The 24,140-nt window shown below is 39.8% G+C and overlaps 2 protein-coding genes across 3 annotated transcripts; one reads left to right on the forward strand and one right to left on the reverse strand.

Moving 5' to 3' along the window:
• The first annotated feature begins 1,041 nt into the window (after positions 1-1,041).
• On the forward strand, positions 1,042-10,073 carry smarcal1 (SWI/SNF related, matrix associated, actin dependent regulator of chromatin, subfamily a-like 1). Of its 2 annotated transcripts, XM_017424381.2 has the most exons (18): positions 1,042-1,154; positions 1,310-1,736; positions 1,819-2,140; positions 2,494-2,544; positions 2,638-2,895; positions 2,986-3,036; positions 3,110-3,293; positions 3,458-3,608; positions 4,387-4,548; positions 4,632-4,697; positions 5,187-5,327; positions 5,477-5,695; positions 6,777-6,847; positions 7,054-7,156; positions 7,244-7,426; positions 8,638-8,738; positions 8,946-9,042; positions 9,136-10,073. In XM_017424381.2, the coding sequence occupies exons 2-18, from the start codon at positions 1,410-1,412 to the stop codon at positions 9,253-9,255; spliced, it is 2,607 nt and encodes an 868-aa protein (XP_017279870.1). In that variant the 5' UTR covers positions 1,042-1,154; positions 1,310-1,409; the 3' UTR covers positions 9,256-10,073. The 2 variants fall into 2 exon arrangements, with proteins under 2 accessions (XP_017279870.1, XP_017279869.1); XM_017424380.3 differs by having other exon boundaries at positions 1,073-1,736.
• A 1,029-nt stretch (positions 10,074-11,102) lies between these two features.
• On the reverse strand, positions 11,103-18,861 carry nme9 (NME/NM23 family member 9). Its single transcript, XM_017424428.3, has 16 exons — positions 18,682-18,861; positions 18,523-18,580; positions 18,002-18,105; positions 17,844-17,915; positions 16,641-16,757; positions 16,172-16,256; positions 15,945-16,027; positions 15,753-15,845; positions 15,071-15,225; positions 14,338-14,534; positions 13,982-14,126; positions 13,794-13,901; positions 13,081-13,232; positions 12,832-12,976; positions 11,687-11,952; positions 11,103-11,498 (listed from the first exon to the last, which is right to left on the reverse strand). The coding sequence occupies exons 1-16, from the start codon at positions 18,712-18,714 to the stop codon at positions 11,413-11,415; spliced, it is 1,899 nt and encodes a 632-aa protein (XP_017279917.1). The 5' UTR covers positions 18,715-18,861; the 3' UTR covers positions 11,103-11,412.
• Positions 18,862-24,140: the final 5,279 nt, after the last annotated feature.

The raw sequence follows: 24,140 nt of genomic DNA on the forward strand, positions 1-24,140 counted from the left end.
CATTGAAAAAAACGAGTTCCAGTTAATGCAACTTGGATACTTTTTTCAAAAGAGCTCTTCTGCGCTCATATTATATCTGATTTTAAAATATGTGAAAGTTGTGCCACTTATGGACCAAAAATGGAGTTTACAGATTACAGGTGCAGTGGATTTAACAGAGCATCTCTAAAGGAGACATTCAGGATGTGGCTCTTTGTCGCTTTGACCAAAAATAACATAAAAATGAATGTCACTGACATTAATAACTGCAAAAAAGGGCTAGTTTTCCTGCCTAATCTTTACCAAAAGGAGCAAATGCGACAGAATGACACAAATACTGTACAAGGAGAGAAACATGTTGATTCGGTTACACCGGATGCTGGTCTTTTAGCTGCTTCATTAATAAAACTTCCAGTCTCAGAGTGCGCTCTTTCTCCATTTTATTATGTGAAAAACTGTACTGTAAAGCCTGCTGACCCAACAAAGTTTCTTGAAATAGTTGCCTAGCTGTTGTCAAGATTATATACCTCTTTTTTCATCAATAAAAATAGATTAAAATACTTTAAGGAAGCACTGAAGCATGTATATATTCAAAGAAATACAACACTGCTATGCTCCGAAATACTCTTGAATATCTAACCTACCAGTTATGTTAAAAAAACTGAAATAATAACTAAACAATAAACAAGAACACCAAGATTTGACCAGTGTGTCTATTTAGTTCGCGCATGCGCATAAAGACTATGCGACCCCTGTATTTATCATAGTTAAAAGTTTTGGCAGTTTGTAAAATTTCATTAGTCACGTTTAACTTATTAACAAATGTGATTATATCCGTACTGTGTCGACGTTTAGCCCTTTTTATGAAGTTTTTGACGAAAAAATAATGAAATTTAAAAAAAAAAACGAATTGTCGAGAAACAGAAACTTTTGGCGATAAGAAACTCCAAACTGACAAAAAAATCTAACTACGTAGAAATGAATGAACTGACTGTAAAAAAAGGCTTTAATAATATTAACTCAATATTAACGTTAGTTCTCAACCGTTGCTCACACGTGCCGACTTGTTTTCCTACGTCACTTACTGCGCGGTAGATCCTGAAAATTAGCAGCTTGTTGTACGGTGTTCCATCCTGCTTCGGTTGTACAAATCCAACAGTTTCTGCGGCCTTTAGGTGATGTATTTACTCACATGACCTGCCAAGCTTAGACGCTCGCTGTATGTAATATTGAATTTACGCAACCGGAAATGCTTTGTTGCCAAATCTGACTGTTTGACCACTGGTTTAGCCTCGTTAGCTAAAGGCAGGCTAACTTCGTGTGTTTGCAGGCGTCGAACTCAACGCTACATGGATCGGTCGCTTATTGATAATTTCACCTAAGGGTTGGCTCGGGTTTTTGAGGTGTGCTGGTTGTTTTCGGCGGTAAATATGCCCAACCAGCTGACCGCGGAGCAGCAGCGGAAGATAGAGGAGAACCGACGGAGAGCTTTGGAGCGCAGAGCCCAGAGGCTTGGAGGAACCATCGGCTCCGGTAAGCAGCCTTCAGCGGGCTCCGGTGGTGCTGCAGTCCGAGCACAGCCTCCCAGACAGGGCGTTTCACTGGTTCCTGCTGATCACACGAATTCCAGCTCTGCACCCAAACCTTTTGGACCTCCAACCTTTAAAAAAGACCCTCAGAGCTTCAGTAAGCAAGTCCAGCAACCCCAGCTGCAGCCTGGGACAGGCGGTCAAATCAACCAAAACAAGTCCACACAGGTGAGCTTTGTGCTTTAAAGTGAAGTGAACGGGATTGTTTACTTCATCATAAAGATTTGCATGATGTTTATTGTATTTTCAGGTCACTGGCCCTCATCTTCATTCCAATCAACACCTGAACAATCCCGCCTTGTGTGGTGGAGCCCAGCCTAAATCTAATGCCACCTCCAGCAGCTCTGGAAGCGTGGTTGGCTCGTTTTACAGGCAAGCCAGCAAACCGGCACAAGCTCCTGCGCCGCAGCAACCTTCGCCCTCCGCCTCCCTGACTGCTGTACCTGCGAAAAAGCCCGCCGTCGCCATCAGGGGGAAGTGTGTGCCTCATTCAGACAACCGTTTCCGAGTGGAAGTAGGCTACCACGTGGAGCTCATTTCTATTTTCAAGTCCATCTCCTCGAGGAACTATGGTAGGTTCCTGCCAGGTCAACGAGTCTTCTAGGCATGGCCCTCAGAGAAGACAATCAAAATGTGTAAAGATTCAGCCGAGCAACATTCATTGTTTTTGTGTTGATCGCAGAAGCCCAGTCATCGTAAGTGTCGGGACAGAAAGCACATTCTAAGCTAAAATTTAAACCTAATTAAGCTGAGATGGATAATGTCAAACAAAAAGATCATGCATGTAAACTACGACAATAACTCTTCATTTATTTATCCTAATCAACATGAAGTTAGGGATCTAAAATTATAAAATATTGCAGTTTGTTTTCTGTATGCTTAGTTTAAATTATCTCTTGGAATAAGAATATTTTCTCTGCTTTAGACCCAACAACAAAAACGTGGAACTTCAGTCTGGATGACTACGGACAGCTAAGTACGAAGAACCGCCAGTAAAACTCTTGCGCCCTTTTGAAGCCAGCTTGATCGCATCAGCTGGGATGTTCCTCTGTTTGACCTCATGTTTCAGTGAAGCAGGCCGCTGCCGTTCCCTCCGTGTCTTTGAGGCCTCTGGAGGGAGTGGAAGCGTTGGACGATGTGTCCTCCAACCGACCTCGTGACGGCGCCGCCCTGTCGGCGCTGCTGAAGCTCTGTAGCAGCTGGCAGAAGCCTAAGGCCACTTTGCGGGGGCAGTGCATCCTGGTGTCCCGAACAAAGTTTGAGGTTGACATCCTTTACCACGCTGATGTCATTGCGGCTTTTAAGCAAATGCCAACAAAAAGCTATGGTAACAGACGCTCCTTTTTTTTTTTTACTCGTATTGTGTTTTTTTTTTTTGCTTACTATATGAGCAACTTTTTTTTTGCTTGTGTTGCAGATGTGGCCACAAGGAAGTGGAGCTTTTTGCTTGAGGATTACAAGAAACTGAGTGAGTGACGTCCTTTTATCATTTCTTTTTGTCATTTGCCATCTTGTCTCACCGCGCTGTGCTCCGTGCTCAGTGGATCTGCTCAGCAGCATAGCAGCAGTGGAGGTGGAGCCTCTTCCCAGGGCGATAATCCAGGCTTTCTCTGCCAGGTTTGATGGGACTGAAGCCAGGTCTTTAGCTGTCCCTGAGGCAGACCTTTCTAGCATCGACCCCTCACTCACCTCCAGCCTGATGCCCTTCCAGAGGGAGGGAGTCAAGTAGGTGTCTCTGGGCAGCCATTACTGCTCTCTCTGCATTGTGTAGCCAATAACTCAATACCAAGACACGCCACGTTACTTATAATCTTCTCAGTCTTCTGCAAATTAAAACGAGTCTGTACTCATGTGAAGTTATTATTTATTTATTTTTTGCATGGTTTCAGCTTTGCAGTGTCTAAACAAGGCCGCCTCCTCCTGGCTGATGACATGGGTTTGGGCAAGACGGTGCAGGCCATCTGTATAGCAGCTTATTACAAGGACGAGTGGCCTTTGTTAGTGGTGACTCCGTCCTCTGTCCGGTTCACGTGGGCCGAGGTAAAAACAATCAGCTGTAGAACGTCTCATTACTGAGGTACTGATTATGGGGTTATTTCTCATTTATTGGTACAGACTGTGTGAACATCACTTTCATATTTAATCTGTCACTTTTATAAAATAATTTTGCAAGACTCTAATCGTGTTGTTTAGACCGGCAGCCTGCTGCTTTTAAATTTGCAGTTATGTTTGACAACAAAAGGGGGAACCTGAGCGTGTTTGACACATGTTCTTGTTTACAAATTGTAATACCTAATGGTGTTAAAATCAAGGTTTTGTTTGATTTTAGGCCTCATCTCAAGTGTAGTTTTGCAGCTTTTTCTTTTTTTTCTTCACTTGTGTCAGCACATCTATATTTTGATGAGATGGTTTGTCCCTTAAGTCCCAGGGATCAAACCCTGTCCTCCAATCAGGAGCTGAGATCACATAGGAGTTCAGCACTGGATGTCGTCCCGTTACGGAGGACACCTTTTTCTTATCTGGACTGTAACTCTTATCTTTTTGGTATAGCATAGCTTAGGAAGTATAACTCAGCGGCTTTAAACTAAGCTGACCAGCAAATGGGAAGTAAGAAAATGAGCTGTAAAGACAATTTGGACCAAAATGGACATCAGTGTGAACATTGTTCTAATTGTGGTCTTGATTATTTACCATCTGTTAGTCTCAAAATGATCACTAACTCGTCGAATTTAGGAACTTGAGTAAACCCAGCAGTGAAAGTAGAAGTAGATAAATTCAATGTTTTGTTTCAGTGTCTTCCTGTTCTTCTTGCCTGTAGGCCTTTAGACGTTGGCTTCCCTCTCTGAGTCCCGGCAGCATCAACGTGGCGGTGAAGGCCAAAGATGATATGCGATCTGGTTTGGTCAACATCATCAGCTATGACCTGCTGAGCAGGACGGAAAAGCAGCACCAACAAAACTCCTTCGGTGTCCTCATTATGGTGAGCCGTTCATCAAGCAGGAATGTTTCAAGTTTGGGATCCTAAAGTCAATCATTTTAATTTTGTCTTTTTAAAATGTGCAGGATGAGTGTCACTTTCTGAAGAACATGAAGACCGCTCGCTGTAAAGCAGCCTTACCTCTGCTAAAGGTAATACAAACTGAACTTTTAAGGTCTTATACTGTATTTTCAAACTTTACATCAACCTACAAATCAGATCTTTTTAGGGGTAGATTAAGTTAAGCTTTAAAAGAAAGATGCACTGTTTAGTTTAAACTAATAAATGCTCAGTTTTAAGTAAAATGTCCAAATTCTTTAAGCTGAATAGTTTATATTGATTCCACATTTATCACAAATCATAATTAGATTTCTTTTAGCAAAGGTCAGCTTTTGTTTCTAAAATTAACTATAACTATATGAGCAACTTGTGCTCAATTTAAAGAAAATAAAGTATCCATACAAATATTAGCTATACCTACTCTAACAATATTAACACCAAAAGTAAATTGATACAAAATGAAAATATCTCAAATTAGAAGACGTTTTCCAGCTAGAAAACACACTTTAACATGTAATAGATAACTCCGAGTGTATTTAACAGTGGTCTGATCTGTGCTGCTTTTTTAATGTAATTTTTAGGCAGCAAAGAGGGTGATTCTTCTGTCTGGGACCCCTGCGATGTCCAGACCCTGTGAGCTCTACACCCAGATTCTGGCTGTCAGACCTTCACTCTTCCCTCGCTTCCACGAGTTTGGGCTGCGCTACTGTGACGCCAGAGAGGTAACTCCAATCTTTGTCGGCATGAAACTTCCATTCAGTGGTTAACAGAATATTTTAGAGAACTAAATTAAAGCTAATTTGCTCATCATATGCATTCAGTCCGTGATACCTTCCTATGATTAACGTTTTTCTGCTTCCATTCCTCTCAGAAAAACTGGGGCTGGGACTACTCGGGCTCGTCTAACCTTGGAGAGCTGAAGCTGTTGCTGGACGAGTGCCTGATGTTGCGCCGCCTTAAATCCGATGTCCTCTCTCAGCTTCCTGCTAAACAACGCAAGGTGGTCACAGTCACCATAGACGGGATCAATACTCGCACAAAAGCTGCTCTCTCAGCCGCAGCCAAGGAGCTGGCCAAGAATCATCGCAGCGTAAGCAACAGATGTTAACTTCTGTTTTTTTTTTTGGCAGAGATTACCTTGCAGTCTTTTAGAAAAAAATTCAAGCGCTTCTATATTTCTTGTGTCATTGCAAGTCAAAGCAAAAGATGCAAAATGACTCATATTCAGTTTTATAAGCTTTGCTGATCCGAGAGGGAAAATTTGTCACATAGATTACAGAATCTTGCAGGAGCACGAGGACTGAAAGCTGAAAAGAGTTCATAATAATAAAAACAAAAACACATGAACTATTGAACCTGATGAGGAGAAGAGAGGTTTCTTACTGATGGTGTCAAATATTACCATGAAAGTGACGCACAGACACTAAAAAACTGAATTAAACACCAGGTTTGAGTTGCACTATCCCTAACTTTAGATGAATGTTTATTTTTTTATCTACTCACCAAGGTGTTATACAGTCAATATGGGCTTTAGGTGCAGAGTCTTGGCTTTATTTTAAAAGTTTCAATTGAAAATTTGGGAATATCTGCTCTTATTTGCATTACATCTCCTTTGTATAATGAGCACTCGTTTATCTGAACAACTCAACACAATCTCAGTAAGTTATTCACTGTTACCACTTTGTGAAAAGTCCTTTGCAGAAAATGACAAATGCTTTGGATCTGGAACGCAAAACGAACGGTCTGGTTTCTGCTCATGCTCATGTTTACTGTATACGACGGCACCTTGAATGTGTTTTGTTAACAGCTAAATTAAAAGAAATGTTTAAATATTTCCGGATTTAATGGCCTGATGCCAAAGTACAACAGTATTATTTATTCATAATGTCATAATTAGAACTCTGTGACTAAAAATACATTAGGTAAATTCTTTTCTTTAGGCAAATGATTTTGTTCTCTTCACACGAGTGATTTGATTCAGACCTCAAATGCAAAAATGCCTTAAAACGACTCGGAATCAGTCCGGCCTTATTTCACCCTAATGGGAGCGAGTTGCTGAGCATGATTGTGCATAATCACAGCACTCATCAGAGTAATGGCAGTCGTATCAAATCTTCAAACAGAATCTGCTGTCATTTCTTATCTTGCGCTGCTCCTTATCTTGTTTTCAGAAAATGGAGGAGAAGGCAGCCCTCCTCGTCTTTTATAACCACACAGCTGAAGCCAAGCTCCAAGCCATTATGTAAGTGCAGACCTCCTAATGTTGGAGATCGGGGAGTCAGATCCGCTCATGTTTGATGGGAATTCAGATTAAAATAGAAGCTGAAACGATCTTTTGTGAGAACAATGGGCTCGCAGTGGGTTTGAGATAATCTAAAGGCTTCACACGTATAAATATTCCGGTTTCTGTCTGCGAAACATTGCAGTTTGTGGTTCTGTCACTGTCAGGGAGTATATAACAGACATGCTGGAGTGTGGGAGGGAGAAGTTCCTCGTGTTTGCCCATCATAAATTAGTCCTGGATCATATCACCGCCGAACTGGTTAAAAAGGTAAGATGTACTCATGTTGTTTAACCTCATTCTACTCCCTGAAACCGCTGTATTTCGGAGGTCTTAGTTGCTCTCTTTTCTGAGCAGGGCGTCAGCTTCATCCGCATCGACGGGACGACCCCGTCGGCCGAGCGACAGCAGTTGTGTGAAAAGTTTCAGTTCTCGTCCGGCACTTGCGTGGCTTTGCTGTCCATAACGGCGGCGAACATGGGTGTCACTCTGCACTCTGCAGACCTGGTGATCTTCGCTGAGCTTTTCTGGAACCCAGGGGTAAGTCTTGAGACCTCTCTGTTGTTTTACGTTTGTGTTTTTCTTTTTAAGCTGACAGATGTAGAACAAAATCAAAGATTCTTTTCTTCAGGTTGTATTCAAATAATAAATGCTTGGCTTCTCCGGTCACCTCAGTCCAAAATATTTGCTACCATATCCACAACAGTTTTACAAATCATCTACAGAACATAAATTAGGAAATATTTAAACACTTTACTGTGTTGTGGTCATAAAAATAGATAAACATTCCTTTAAAAAGTCAATACTCAGACATTATTTTGTGATAAAATATTAGAAGGGCGGAAACGGAGAACAAAAGAGCAGCAGCAGCACTTCTCATGGACTAGCAAACAATTTAGCCTTTAAAACAGTCCTTGTTAAAAAAGGTGGATGTATTTTAACAGAACCACTGAAGCATTAACTTTTCTTATAAATTATTTAACTAAAGAAATGATCAATACAAGTAAGTGCTTTTCAGTGGGAAAAGTAATACCACACTTCACTTCAGAGGTTAGTATTGGCTCGTTGTGTCTGTATTTTGCTCTGTTTTATTTGCCAACTACTGGTTTTATAATTTCCCAATGCTGCAGCAACAGCTGTAAGAGTTACCTGCAGATGTTCAGATGTAAATTTGTGGGGTTTTGACATTTTTAACCTCAAAAGGTCTGCTTGTGTTACGTTTAAAAAGAGGGGGAAGAGGTGAGTGTGTAAAGTTTACTCCGAGGTGTTGGATGGGAGGCTCCAACAGATTGTTGAATCTCTGACTCAGGAGCAGTATGGCTTTTGTCCTGGCTGTGGGACACTGGACCACGTCTTTAACCTTGTGGAGTTGTTAAAAGGATCAGGGGAGTTTGACTCTCCAGTCTACACATGTTTTGAGGATTTGTAGAAGACTTGTGATTGTGTTTCCTGAAGCGTTCTGTGGTAGAATGGGGTGCTGAGGTCACTTTTAAGGGCTATTCAGTTCTTGTGTAGTCAAAGAAATTCAACAATAAAGGGAAACTCTTTTTGTTATGAACCCTTGATGAACCTATAACTTGTGCCAGTATTCAGTTTGGGTTCCACAAAGAAAGTTAATTATTTTATTTAAGCTGATAAATTGTAATCTTTATCAACTTTTTTCCATCCTAATATTGTTCTAAAATGGTCTTGAAGCTTTAGGGGTTCTTTGCAGGTAATTAAAGGTGGAAAATGTTGCGTATTTTCTGCAGGTTCTCGTTCAGGCGGAGGACAGGGTTCATCGAATCGGCCAAACTAGCAACGTGAATATTCACTACCTGGTTGCCAAGGGAACTTCTGATGATCACCTTTGGTATGTGTCAGTCAGGTGGAAGTAATGTATAAATGAAACAAACGAAATGTTATATAAATTCAAAGATATTTCTATCAAAATAATGAGTTTTACACTTTTGTTTGTTCCCAAACTGAAACAATAGGAGGGCTGACTGATGCAGATGTTGTGAATAGCATCAAATTGATTATTCTCTGCTGTATTTTGTTTATTTATGTGTTGATTCAGGCCAATGATCCAGTCAAAGATGAATGTCCTGGAGAAAGTGGGTTTATCTGAGTCAAACCTCTCAGACAACGCTGTGAACGCCAGCTTCCGGTCCAAGGTCCGTTTCATGCGTTCATATTCATTAATCGTTTGAGACACTTGCGCAGGAGAGCAGCCATGTGTGATCTGTATTTGATTTGGGTTTGTTCAGGACCCCGAGCAGAAGAGCATCATGGAGATGTTCCAGAGATCTTTCTCTGAAGATGACGACTTGGACGAGGCCGTCCTGATGGAGGCTGCCAACGACTGGGAGGAGGATGCCGCTGCTTGAAAACACATCCAGAACCAGAACAAAAAGAGCCTCAGATGCTGTTTCAGCAGAGGGCTTCAGAAAATGTTAAGATGTTATTTTAACTAACATTTTTTTGTTTGTTCTCTGTATTCGTTCCAGCCTATCATGACAGAACTGAGTTAAATACAGCACTTCACTGCTTTTCGTATATTATAAGTGCTACAGTTTATCTAATGTATATATTTATTTTTGTTTTGTTTTTAATTAAAGGAAACCAAATAAAGGTGTCATCTCCAAGCTGTTTTAGTAACTGACTCATGAGTATTATTGGAAAATTTACTGTAAACTTACAGAAATGGTTACTACAGTTTTACAAAATCTTTCAATTGCTTTACTGAAATATTGCCACACAAACACCTAATGTTTTTTTTATTGTATGTTGTGCTCAATATAATGACAAGTAGGTTATATTCCTTCGTATTGATATTTTGGGGACTAAAACTCTTAGTTCCACTCTCATTATTGAAGCAGAACTTTATTTACTTTTATTGTTTTTGTAGAAAATCTGCACTTCTGTGTTTGAACGCTGTTCTTATGATTCATTGGGAATCTCTAAACACGAATAACTTGTCGATATATGAACAGATTTATAATTTTGTACCCTGCGGAAATGTTTGGAACAGCCATCAAACCAGCCTTTGAATGCATTGTGGACTGATATTTTTTCCAAGTGTGGCCTTTAAACACCACCCACAAAAGGTGTAAATTTGGGATATATTCGTCCTGTTTGTTGCATGATTCATACAATGACAGGCTGTTTCCATGATGTTTCACATTAAAATATGAAGGAAGAAAAGGCTGCTGATGTAACCAGAGTGGTTTGTTTCGTCTCTTCTTGTTGGACGGCAGGAATTTAAAACACGCAGATCATTGGCTGCTGCTATTTTTGAGTGTTTTCACAAAAAGAAGGTAGTATTGTACACTTGGTGTAGATTTTGTATGGCTGAACCTGAACCTTCTGAATAAATATAGCTATACAAAAATAAATAAAATACGCAGATCATATGATGTGGAGGGGGAGGAAGAGATCAAGTTAACTGATTAATAACTCCTTCAAACGGGGAAAAGAAAATGTAGCCCGTTTATGTTTCCATCAGAATTTATCTTCAGCATTTAATAGCTGAGATGATTACAGTTTCAAAAGAAAAAGGAAAAGTTAAGTCACCCCTACAGCGAGTATCACAGCATGACCACTTTATGGAGCTTTTTGTTGCCAGCTGAGATTCTTTCATTTTGTCTTTTTAACATTTCTAGCTCATCAAAAAAAACTTGCAGTTCTGTAAGATTCCTCATCTAGTCTGCATGTTCTGCTGTTACAGGTGTATTAACAGATTTGATGTTTTCTTTAAGGGAACGTGAGATTTGAGGTATACTTAATATCATTCTGTTAACATTTAATAAAACCGTGTCTCCATTTATCAGTCTGTCACTGGCTGCTGAGTCATTTCTCTGCTTTACAGTTTGGTGAGTAATCGTTGATTGTTTTGAATCAAACATGTCTTTGTTTACGCCGACCAAAAACTTATTTTTCCTCTTCATCCTCCATGGGAGTCCTTTCTGTAATATTTCAGGCATGTTTAGATGTTACTTCACAAACTTTGAAGCTGTGTGGACGCAGGTTATATATATATATATATATATTTCAGATTTTTACATATTTAGCTGCACAGAAGACCAGAGCCTGGTCTGTTTTTTTGTGGATTTACTTTTTACAAATTATTAGAGCTCTTATACTGAATGTTTTTCATGCATTCACAACCTCAACTTGCCCTCAGCTCTTCTTATTGATTGTTGTTTTTTAATAAAATGATAAACTTAGTCAATGATTATGTGACAATATTTTATTTATATCTCTATTTCCTGTCCTGTAGGACAAGATCATTTCAGTTTTTAGAATTATTGTAAACTGTGTGGATGAGCACATAATTGCTGATGAGATAAGTTTAAAAAAATAAAATAAAATTGATATCAGAGAGCTCAAATTTCTTTTCTTTCTAACCCTGCACCAAACCAGAACAGATAATACTACTCTTGCTAAAACAACAACATGTATACATTTCACAGATGACTCCTTCTAAGATCAGATTTTTAAGGTTCTCCTTAAAAATGTTTTCTTCTTACAGGAAGTTTCTACCTTCACTTTGATGAGTTATTAGAAATGTTTTCATTTGAAGATCTCGATGTTTCCTTGTTTTCGTCTCCAGAACTCTCCAGCGCTTTGGCTGAAATAAAAAGAAATGTTTATTTTAAATTCAAACTTGGATGACTTTATTTCAATCTATGAAAAACACATTGCTGACAGAAGTATTGTTTGTAAGAAAAAACAAAACAGCAGATCAGGACAGTTCCTCACATGAAACCAGGCGGTGTGACAGATGGAAATAACGTTCACATTGCATCATTAGATCACCTGAAACGTTTCTGTCGGCCTCTCCGTCACTGCCGAGCGCTGCTGCGTCGGTGCTGATGTCGCCGAAGACAAAGCGGATCTTCTCCTCCGCGTGTTGCTCGTTGGAGGAGCCGTGAACTGAGTTGTGGAGGATGTCGGCAGCGAATCGGGCCCTCAGAGTGTTTGGGGACGTTTCCTTGGCCTCCTCTGGGTCGGCGGGGCCCATCATTGCCCTCCACTGCTCTACAGCATTTTCCTTGGTCAGGACGAGCATCAGACTGGGGCCTCTGAACAAAACAGGAACAGGATGTTCATCTAAAAGACTTAATAATGTGAAAGATTAAGTAAATCTCACACCAGGGTACATTTAGGGGACTTTGCCACCCTGCAGGTTAAATGTTTTTACCGACCTACAGATCCATGATTTACTAACAAATTATTTAGATTTTATAGTAAAGAATTCAGCAAAGCAAAGATATTGAATTACAAGTAAAACCTGTATATCTACAGTAAAATACAGTTCTGATTTGATTATTTTATATTAATATGTTATTATATGACATTTTTAGATTAATAATATGAAAGCAGCAGTGTGTAAACTGTATGTTAATGTTGTAGTTTTTATATTAAAAAGTTTTTTCCTTTCCAGCTTTGCAGTTTTGGGAGCCTTTATGAGTTTTTTTTAAACTGTTATTAGTTACTTCCATGACATACTGAAGTAATAGTACAATCGCTGTGCTTTTTAGGCTGAACTGTTCTTTGCCAAGCGCTTAAAAAGTGCTCAGATTTTCAGTGATGTCATATTATTTATCATTTTCTAATGTTGGCAAAACAAAATATTTAGAAAAATACAGTTTTAGCAACGTCAGTGGCGTTATAGTAAGTTACCTTTTTACCTACAGTGAACAAAACTGGACCTCTCAGAAAGTCAAAGTGTAAATGACCAATTCCATCTAAAGCTATCATAATAATCTCTCCTCTTGACTGTATCCAGGTGGTTGTGTAACAATCTAAAGAAGGGATAATCTAAGCAGAATAACTCTTGAAATTAGATGTGTGAAACTGATCTTAAAAGGTTAAACTTAAAGGTGAAGTTAACACTTGTGGACAGGTCTACTGCGGTCACTTTGTCCTGCTCCTGTGGTTGTGTGTGGAGACAAACTAACCGGCTCATAAAATCCACCAGCTGATCGAAGAAAGGCTTCTCTCTGTGCTCTCTGTAAAACTCTTCAGCCATTTCTCTAGACAGCACAGTCTCCTTCAGCTGTGTTACGGTGAAGCCTCTTCCACGAATCTCCTCCAAGATTGTGTCTGTTAGAGTTGAGAGAGCAAAAAAATTATGTGACTACCAATAATCTCCGCAGCCTGAAACGAGCTCAAATATTTCTGTGCTGTACTGAAATACCAGGAAGCACCTCTGTGTTCCTCCATGGCATCCGGTTTGATTACTGCCAGCGTGTGTTGTTTAGGGAAGAAAAAGCTGATCTCTCGTTCTGCGTCTTCGGGGCTCGAGCTGCCGTGAAGCTGGTTGATGGGCTCACTTTCAGCAGCAAACCGGGCCCTTAGACTGTGTAATGAGGGACACAGAACCCTGCGCTGTCAGTGTGATCACACCGTTAGGCACCATCCACATTAAGCATTAAACATTTGATGGTTTTCTGAATTTTATTTCAAGATGAAAGAGTGTAATTTCAAAAATCTGATGTTTTTTGGAGGAAAATTGCGCAATTTGCTGTACCTCTGCTCATCCTGTCATCTCGGCTTCTGGTAATTTTTACATTTCTGAATCTGCCTTTTGACAAACCACAGCAGCTGCAGTGGATATGTTGCTTTGCACGTAGGAAGAGACAACGATTTTGTCATATAATGGCCTTGCTCTCGGAAAAACGGCTCGTGAGGAACAGATTTTTTTTCTTGTTTAATTAGAGAACAACAGCACGAAATTACTTTCTTCTTCTTATCAGAACTTGACAAGGTGAAAGTGAAAGGTCAAGAGGAGAGTTTTATTTAACAAGCTGTCACGCAGATTTGCAGTGCAAGGTCCTCTGCCTTTCTCCTCCTAATTACACCACGGTGACCCTTTGCTCTTTTTTCAGCTGCTGAATGAAAAGAGGAAGTCATCACTCACCACTCAGGACTCTCCTCTTTGGCCTTATCAAGGTCAGGAGGACCAAGAACGCTCCTCCAGTGGAGGATGGCCCCTTTTCTGGCCAGAGCCAAAGCGAGCACTGGCCCACTGTAATTACAGAGAGGTGGAATAAATGCCTGCAGTGGCTTCAAGATCTTTAGATTGATTATAGAAAAGGTCACATTTACCTGGTCATGCTTCTCAGCAGAGCAGGGAAGTAGTCTTCATCAGCATGTTGGGAGTAAAACTGTCGGACCTGCTCCTCCGTCAGCATCACCTCTCTTTGGAGGGCAACTGTGAAGCCTGATTTGTGAATCTGGGCCAGGATCTCATCTGCAAAAGAACAATCAGGCTACGAATAAACATTTTATTTTACCTGGAAAAATACAATCAAAAGCTGACATATTTCAAGCAGTAGTAAGAAAACTGCCTGCATCCGTCAACATTACTAGCCTGTAGGGTTACAAAGGGACGGTGGTTGTGTATCTGTGTGCGAGCTCTCACTCAGGAGCGTTTGTGCTTGTGCATTTGGCTTGAACCCCACCTCTGTTCTCCCTGGCAACATTGGGTCGGATAAGAGCCAGTGTCCTCTCCACACGCTCTTCCTCTCCATCCTGCTTCACTACCGAGGTCGTCCTGAAGTTGGGGAAGAAGAAGGCGAGCTCCCTGCTGGCCCGGTCGCTGTCCTCGCTGCCGTGCACGGCGTTGAACAGAGTCTCTGTGCCGTAGTGTGCCCGCAAGCTGTAGGAAGCCGGGTGGGGGAGGAAGGAGGGTAGGACCAGATGGTTGCTCGGCTGGTGCTCGACCAAAGAGAAGCATAATGTTTGGGTGTGTCTGATCAAGCAGGCGAGAATGTGCTGTTCGTTCCCTGTTCCAGACTCTGAGCTGAGACTGCTTCCATATGTTGGGATTAACAGTGCAGAGATATCTGCACTTTGAACAAATACCTTTCCTTACAAACAATTCATCAAATCTAAACTCGCAGTTGTTGGTGCTGCCTGCTGCTGAAAGGTGAAAGTGGACAACAATGTTTTTGCCTGTGTGTGCGTCTGTCACCAAATCAATTTTACTGAAACTCTCAGAATGTGATAACTGAAGGTATTATAATCTACTAGTGATTATTCTTTGGAGTTAATCCAGTCCACGATGGTCGCCACAGTCAATTGACCTTAGCCTACAAAAATGACTATAACTTAGCCAATATAACAGATATTGTGCTAATTATTCTTAGTTTTCTTTTGTAGCATGTCACACCTTTAATTTATCCTTTAACAAACCTTTCTGGCTTTTCTCTCCTGGCTTCCTCTACGTCTGCCGGGCCAATGAACTCACGCCATGCTGGTATAACGTTGGCTGAGCTCTCTGTTTGAGAAAGGACCAGAATATGGGAGGGACCGCTGGACATAAACTGCACCAAGTCCTCAAAGCAAGTCTGCAAACCACAGAGAAGATCCACGAGCAGATCAAACTGGATGCCTTTCCTCCTTCTAAATTCACGCTTCTACGATATTTTTAATTTGACTTAATATATTGTTGTGTAAGACATAAACGTAATGAACAGTCATGTATAATTTTTCACCATGCCGAACATTATTATTTACCTGCCAACATTTTCTTACATGCACTGCTTGGCTGAATCTCAAACAGTCTGGTTTCGTAACAAACAGCACGATAAGCAAAAAAAAAAAAAAAGCTGCTTACACAGCAACTCTATTTTGAGCCCTGTGTGGAGATGCAGATGGATGTCAAACGTATTGCGGAGTAACAGAAATTATTATTTTTTTCCGCTCACATTAGTATGTTGACTCAGAATATCAATGTATCCTCACAAACCTTCACTGCACCGTCATCAGTTTTCTCCGGCTCGACTTTAGGAATGGATATCAGTGTTATCATTGCACTTCTCACATATTCCACACTTTCCTAATCTGTTTCATGTCAGTGTTTTCCTTGCTCTACCTCTGCTGCTTTGTGTTGGTAAAAATCTCGAGCCTCAGCCTCTGTCAGCGTGCGTTCCTCGTGCGCGAGGATCTCAAAGCCAGCGTCCTGAACCTGTCCAGGGTGGCGATGTTAAAGGAATAAATGAGTGCCAGCTGGAAGGCCCGAGACAATCCTGTCTTCTCAAAATGGGAACATGATTCGTCTGCGTACCTTCGTGATGATCTCATCTGCCTTGCCATGAGCAACAGCATCTGGTTTAATGATGGCAACCGTGTAGGATTTACTGGCAGGAACTACAGAGAGAGACAAGAGATTTACGATTATCAGTGATGTAAAAATGCAAACAGCGCACAGAATTACCTGTAAACAACAATCACAGCAACAGTAAATCTGCTATCAAGTGGCTATAAAATTTAACTATATAGTTTACGCAGTACCATTTATACTTTCTTCCTTTTCTGATGGATGAAGCATCTCCTCTTCTTCTTTCTTCTCATCATCCAACAGACCATCATCTTTCACCTGAAAGACACAACAGAACCTGATTAAAAGATCAGTAACTAGTTCCTTCAAAGTGCACAGAGGCTACATTCCCTTTGAAAGATATGCTTCTTTTTGAGTGCCCTTTTAGAGTTACAGACTAATTATTAATTATTTGGCAATTAAAAGCATTAAACCGCCGTGAAAAATGGTCTCCTGGCAACTCAAACTCTTCAGTAATCTGCAACAACTCAATGATTTTCCATCAAAGAAGATAAGGATGAGAAGAAAAAGTGCTGTTGGGGTTTATTGTTCAGTCCAAACATGTTGCTAATATTATTAGTAACACCTGTGCTTTTGTCAAGTCAGTATGCACATTGTGTAAATGTTATTGTTATTTGTGCCCATGCGTGTCTCACTGCTCACCACTTTGCGCCCACCACCTTTGTCCAGAACCAGTTTCTCTTTGGACAGCTCCTCCACAATCATCCTCTGCAGCATTGGAGCGTTGGCCCCTCGCAGCACAGCCACCAGCTCTCCGCCCTGTTCAGAGACACAAACTCAGTCATTCAGCAGTTTGTGATCCGATCTGAAACACACAATGAGATTCAACTCGGACAACTAGGAACCAAAACCTCAGAAGTCAGTGTAATTTTAACTAAAGAGAGTAAAGAAGCAAAACGAAACAAGGGGTGTCATGACACTAGCTGAGGGGAAACATTATTACCTCTAAATCAAAACTAACACGGAAAACAATATTATTTTTAGAATAGAACAGGCTAGTTTTAGCAGTTTTTTGTCTAATTTAAAGCAAATATGTGAATAAAATACCTGCCACAAAATGGTACTAATAATCCAAGGACAAAAACGTATAAATCAGTTCGGGTTAGTAGTTTGTGAACCTATTAGCTATTTCCTTATTTCCAACTTCCAGTCAGGGTGATTTTTCTCTAAAAATGTAACCTTTTTTAACAATTTTGAAGCAAGCTGCTGAGGGAAGAGAAGAGAAAGTGCAGTTTTTGCACATATTTTATAAACTACTATCTTACGCGTCACTGAAATTAGGTGTTTATTTAATTTATTGCCCAATAAATTGATCTCATTACTCTAACATTTTATTAGAGTGCAAGTTTATGCTTTATTTTTTCTAGGTGAGATACTTTTATTATCAGTTTTTCCATAAACATATGGACAGCACAGTTCAGTGTTTCCAATTTATGAACAGCAGTTTGGCTTTTTCTTATTTCGAACACATAAAACAGCCAATAAATAAACAGCAGTTTTTATATGTAGTAGTTTTCTTTTTAAACACTTAATGAGTTTCATTATCTTTATTTGAAGCTTCAAGTACATTTCGTGGCTCTGAATATTTAGCGGGAGAAGGGGCAGAAAGGTTGCAGACCCTTGCTTTAATAAATAAACACAACAAAATAGGAAAAAGACCTTCAACATACATAGGAAATGAAAAACGCCTTATAAAAAAGACAATTATTAAGTAGATTTTTCCTGTATGAATCAAAAACTAACTACGCATTAACTGGTTTAAGCTGATAATAAGGCAGTAATGATTACAGGTTGTATTATAAAATGAAATTGCTCAAACATGTAAGTGTTTTTAGTTACACTCACACCATAGAAGAGGAAGGTGGGTTCACATTTTCCTCTGTATCTCTCCAAAGCATCAACGCCGTCTGCCTCAGCCTGCAACACACAGATACAAGCCAAATGCTGCTCCTCCTCTCTACAAATATATCTATGTATACACTTTAAACTCACACGGGACTCACTGTGGCAAAATGTAACAGGTCATCCCCCAGCTCGTTCTTTATTTTTCGCAGGAGGCTGACCACAGCTCGGCAGGGCCCACACCACTGTTGGTGCACATCTACAACTGCGGGGACAAAAGACAGAGACGGTTTGTTGACATCATGAGAGAAAGCTTAGGTCCAGCGGTGTCCCATCCTGGTCCTGGAGGGCCACTATCCTGCATGTTTTAGGTGTTTCTCTGCTCTTCAGCAGGTCTTCAGGTTCTGCAAAAACCTGTTAATCACTCAGTCATTCAAATCAGGTGTGTCAAAGCAGAGAAACACCTAAAACATGCAGGATGGTGGCCCTCCTGGCTTAGAAAAAACAAAAACGAAGGGAGGCAGAGTGATGCAGTTATCCACATGAACACAGAGGGGCAGCAAAACACAACCTGTACCTACTTACCTGTTATCAACTCACACAGTCTGAATTATCAGTAACATCTGTTCAACAACAGGATTAATCTTAGAAAGGAGAAATAAAACAACCCCTTTAATCTCACCTGTTAAACCTCTAACAGCAAGCACTTCCTCCCATTGTTCTTGGTTTGTGACAGACGCCTGAATAAAGAAAAGCCAAATTCAATTAAGATCTAACACAGATATTTCACATTTATTTAAATAAAAGAATCGTTTCACAGAATCTGTGCTCCCCGTCCGACCTGTAGGCTCGCCTCTTTCTTCTTCCCCGCCATTTCACCAGGAAATTACAAATGAAATCAAGATATCTTTTTTTTTTTAAAGGATTGTGTGCAGAGATAGACTAAAGTTGCTAATTTTTGTTTAGCTAAGCGAGCTAAAAAAATGCTAAAGTGCCGAGCCTCTTGGTGCTCGCGCTTGTTTGGTCCCTGGTTGCTAAGCAACAGCTTTAACCGGATGTAACTCCAGTCAACTTCTGCTGTGACTCTCCAAGTCCGCCAGGAGTCGCTGTTGTCCAACCATTTAAATAAAAAAACAAAGCTTCTGTTTATCTCTATGTTAAAATAATTTCTCCTCATAAGAAAAGCATTGTGTTGCGACCAAAACAAAACACATTGGACTTAGCTGTGTTTGCTAAGTTGTCTTATATCTGCATTTGCATGAAAGAGTAGCCACACTGGAAGGTAAGAGCAGGAAGATAAAGATTGTCCAGGCTGTCAAGTACAGGCATCTCATAAATGATCAGGGAGGAAACAAGCACCAGTGAGATCAAAATAAGCTCTGCTTGTTGTTAGTGGAGCATGCTATAAATATTTATAAGAGTTTACAACTAAAAGCCTGTATGGTTAGAAGTAATAGGAGTCACTATGCAGCAACAAAAGAAGAAGACAAAAATGAGAGAACTAGCATTCCTTGAAGATGATGTTTACTGGATAATGTTCAGCCACTACCACACCAAACTGAGCTCAACGTCTGTAAAACTGACTGAGTTACTGAGGCTGGTTGTTTTGGGTTGACTTCAAAAGTTAATCAGTTGTTGATGCACATCCAATAATTACTTTCTGAGAGTTTCTCTAAAATTTGCCCAGAGGTTCATGAGATATTTTGCAGCCAATCAACCAAAGATGAGTAGCTCTTTAAGTATGTGTTGGGGTTGACGCACAGCTTCTACCGCACCAAATTTTAGCTTAATATCTATTTAACTAGTTTAATTATAGCCATACTTATGGTTTTTAAGGTTGATTAGCTGTGGAGACCGTCTTGAATTGGGTTGACTTCAAAAGTTAATGAGTTGTGGACGTTCATCTAATGATTGTCTTATGAAAGTTTCATTAAAATCCATCCAGTGGCTCATGAAGAAATTAGCTAAAAGTCAGGCAGGATTGACTCCAAAAGTAAAAAAAAGGGTTTTAAAAAAAGTTTTAAAAACATTTCTCATGCAACCAGTTAGTGGTCAGCAAATGTGTTGCCTCACATCAAATTTTAGCTCAATGTCTGTTGATCTATAGCTCATTTTGTGTTTGCTGTGGCGGCCATCTTAAACGAGGCTAACTCTATTAGTTTGCGCCACACAACAGGCAAAATCATTATCACCTTTGCCTTTGGTGGTGGGTAATAATTATTTACTTTTTACAATGTATTCCTCCCAAATTGTAAATATGTACGCATTTGCTTGCACAGATGCTAAATACCTACATAAAAAAGCATTTTGCTTACAGAAACTACACATCAGTTAGGAAGTAAAATTAAAAAAGGTGCATTTGTGCTTGGAGCTCTTCCTTTTCACATAATTACTGTAAACATCACCTTTTCAAATCCAGCTTTATAAATGAAACACAAATACAGAAATCTGTTAAATAGTTCAAACTCTGGTGTGTTACTTGCTAAGATATTTAAAAAACAAAAACAAAAAAGGAACACCATTTTTTTTCCCACCTAAACCATCTGTTGTGATGCAGACAGTGTGCTGGCCCTGGAGGTGAGTTTGTACCATGACTTCTCCAAGTACCATCAGTTACAGAGAGCTTCACAAGGCAGTTTATATTTCACTTTAAAAAACAACAGCAAAAAACCTGAAACAAGCCACCTGGTTCACTGCTTTCTGCATTTTCAACATTTCAGAAAGTAGAAACCTTTGAAGGTTGAACCACTAGACATTTGAAGATGTCACCTTGGGCTTGCAAACGAATATTCTTTTTTTTAATTGTACATAAAGTGTTCGACATAAACTGATTCAGGTTTTCACGCGAAGACGAACAATCATCAAAGTAGTAATTAAGTGCAACATAATAAGTGGTTAGATAACCATGATTGACTGCAGAGTTTCACAAAATTACTCAGCTGCATCTGGAGAAAAAAAAAAGATGAGTCATTATCAGATGAAAGGGAACAAACAGAAACTTAATTTATAGCACTGAAAGTGTTTTAGCTCCAGACAAAGTAAGGCCTGAAGTTCAGGTAGTCTTTTTCTCGTGCTGCAAGGAAACTTTGTGGATTAGAAAAGGAATATTTCTGAGTACGCTTCGAGCACAGATTTGTTAAGAAATGTTCACTTTGCAGGGTTTTTTTATTGTGCAGGGGAAATCACAATAAGATCTGAAAAGAAAAGAGGAGAAAGAGAATCACTCCCAAAAACACAACATCCATTCTTTTTTATGGTAATATGCCATGACAAGATCTACGTGATGTCGATCTCCACCCTAACCCTTTAACCTTCGTCTAAACGCCCTATTTGGACCGATAGAGATGTAAATCACATGTTTTTGATCTGCATGCTAGACCCTCCTGCTTTAGATTTCATCATGTTTGTTGCCTGTGCGCACAAGTTTGCCTGCCTGTTAGCAAAATATCTTATGAACCACTGCAGCCAACACAAATGTGCCAAACCCGGCTAATTTTACAAAGTCATTAACAGCAGGTACTTTAAGTGCTTACACCTCAGCTTATACCTTACAATAGGGGTAGGCAACCCTGGTCCTGGAGGGCCACCATCCTGCATGTTTTCCTTGTTTCTCTGCTCCAACACACCTGATTCAGTGGTTAAATCACCTCTTCATGTTCTGCAGAAGCCTGATAATCACCCATTGATTCAAATCAGGTGTGTTGGAGCAGAGAAACAAGGAAAACATGCAGGATGGTGGCCCTCCAGGACCAGGGTTGCCTACCCCTGCCTCACAACATCAGGTCACATCACACGTTATGTGATGCACATTTCCTCAAAGAATGCTAATCCGTTCATTTTTAGCTTGTATTTAAATTTTTTATTTATTTATTTATTTATTTTTATTATTCGGGCAGCTCTACATTATCTGTCAATGCAAAGGAATCAGATTTTCCACTGTTCTAATTTTAATCTATGTAAAAGTCTCTGGCCATTTCACAATGACTCGTCACCATGGTAACCCAATCAGGAAACCAGAAAGCTTGTTGCTTTCTGTGATACTGAAGCACAATCACAATGCATTACATGACTTCCACATCAAAACTCTTTCTTTTATACTTTTATGAGACCAGGTTAGTGTTTTAATCTGAAGAATAACAGAAACTTTAAGAATTAATTTATCTGTTGCTTTTAATTATAACTCAGAATATCACTATTCTTGTGGGTCACATGACACTACCGAGGTCTGGTAACAGGGAAACTGTTTTGCTTTACAAAAACCCAATTTAAATAACTTTTTGCTCACCCAAATTTCAAATGACATTTGGTTTGTTTAATAAATGGTTGGCAATATTGTGCAAGAAGGTAGAGTGCCTACTGCGATAATGCTGACATACAGCGGTGTCATAAATTGTGGTCAGTAGAAAGAAATGCAGTCATTCAATGATTACTTTCTGGGAGTTTCATTAAAATCCCTCCTATAGGTCATGGGATATTTTGCTAACAGACAGACAAACACATGCACACAAACAGACAAAGGCAATTACATGATCGTCCGCCTTTTGTGGCGCCAAATGATTCATTTAGGAATATTAAACAAAGATTAATTTAAGGCACAAAACTGAGACAAAGACCCCAAAAAATGAACTGTTCAAACAAGCTCTTTTTATGATTTATCTATAAAATAATGTGGATAATTTTTATAATTGAGATAAAATAAACCCCTGCAAAGTTTACAGAATATTCTGAGAGGGTGAAATCAGAGAGAAAATATTCAGCATTTTCCCCCTAAAATACAACAGAACAAAACAAACAAAATGCTTAATTTGATTGACTATTACCATGCGATTCTGTTCTTTAGCAAATAACAGAAACTAATTTGTAAAAAACACCCTGTTGTTTCGGTTAATTTCTTTAAAACGCTGTACCATCTGCTTTATTGTTTTGCTTCTCTTCTCTAAAGGGTGGCAGCTCGTTTCTGTGGCGTCTAACATGTTTGTACACTCACTAAGAGGCCACCTTTTCACGCTGACTTCGCTGATAGCAGAATTAAATTCAGGCCCATCCATCAGGAAGACTGGAGTGAACCTCCTTCCTCCACAGCTCCACTCCGAGGCTCTAAAAACTGATCTCTGCTGCAAGAAGAACAAAGCAGCCCCGAGCGGAAGGTGCACATGCAGCTGCAGCACACAGAAAGCAGGGTTATTACCACACTGCAGCTTTCTATTGGGATAATATTCTGTCTGCAACTTGATGATGAAGCACCAGATGTGCCGCTGTCATTTCCTGTTCAGATGCTTCATTAGAAGAAGGGAAGGGGAGGAAAGTGGGTTGGTATTTTCATTCTGAAAGGAAAAAGATTTTATATAACATTAAAGCAGCTGATCCATTACCACACAACACATGTGCTGCAGATCTTGACACTAATTTGCAGAAAAAAGAAACTCATTCTTGAACATTTCCCCCTCCATATCTTTGTCCCTTGCAGACTCTCTCGCAGATGAGTTGGGGTTGGTGGAGCCCAGAGTGTATAAGATGCCATCCGGGGCTCATCTGGCCTCCGATGGCCCTGAGGCAGCAGCTGTCATCATCGGAGCAGACTTCCTGCTCCTGGCTGAGTTTTCTGATGAGCCGGGGCCAGCTAATGAGGACATTATCAGATCAGAGTCCTCACCCTGACACAAACAGAGCCGCCAGCACAACTTCTGTGACCTTTTCCCACCTGCTCACAAGATAAACGACCAGGACCTTCACACAATATTGTCACTAGAGATGAGAAGTCATAGATATTGTATATCATTTCCAGTAAGTGAAAAATTGCAGACATGGGAAAAGGAGGCTCTGTAACTCAACCTTATTGCTGAACTTTTAAGTCAGAACACTACATCAGAGCGATTATCTGAAAATATGAACCCTGCTTTGTTATTCATATGTGGTTTCATATCATCAGCAGGTAATTTAAGAAGATGGTTCCCCTTTCTTCATCCTATTGTTCTTTCTACAACAACAAAATAACAATCTTTATTAATAATTCAAATTTGACAGCAAATTTTCTGTTTTATGTTTGTTTTATGTTTTATGTTTGAGTTATACCCCCCCCCCCCCCAAAAAAAAAAGTCAAAATAATTAAATAATTCTTATAAATGATAGTTTAGACCTTTTGAAATCAGGTTCTGTTGAAAGGTTCATTGTTACCAACCTAAAATGACTGAAACATTTAATAGAAGTTTGTGCAAATGCTATTTATAAACTTTTACAATGATGTCTGTTTTGCATTATAGTTATTTACAATTTATTTATAATTCTGTGGCAATTTGCAAA

The sequence above is a fragment of the Kryptolebias marmoratus genome, linkage group LG6 (genome assembly GCF_001649575.2).
Source record: "Kryptolebias marmoratus isolate JLee-2015 linkage group LG6, ASM164957v2, whole genome shotgun sequence".
In the NCBI taxonomy this organism is placed as follows: Eukaryota; Metazoa; Chordata; class Actinopteri; order Cyprinodontiformes; family Rivulidae; genus Kryptolebias; species Kryptolebias marmoratus.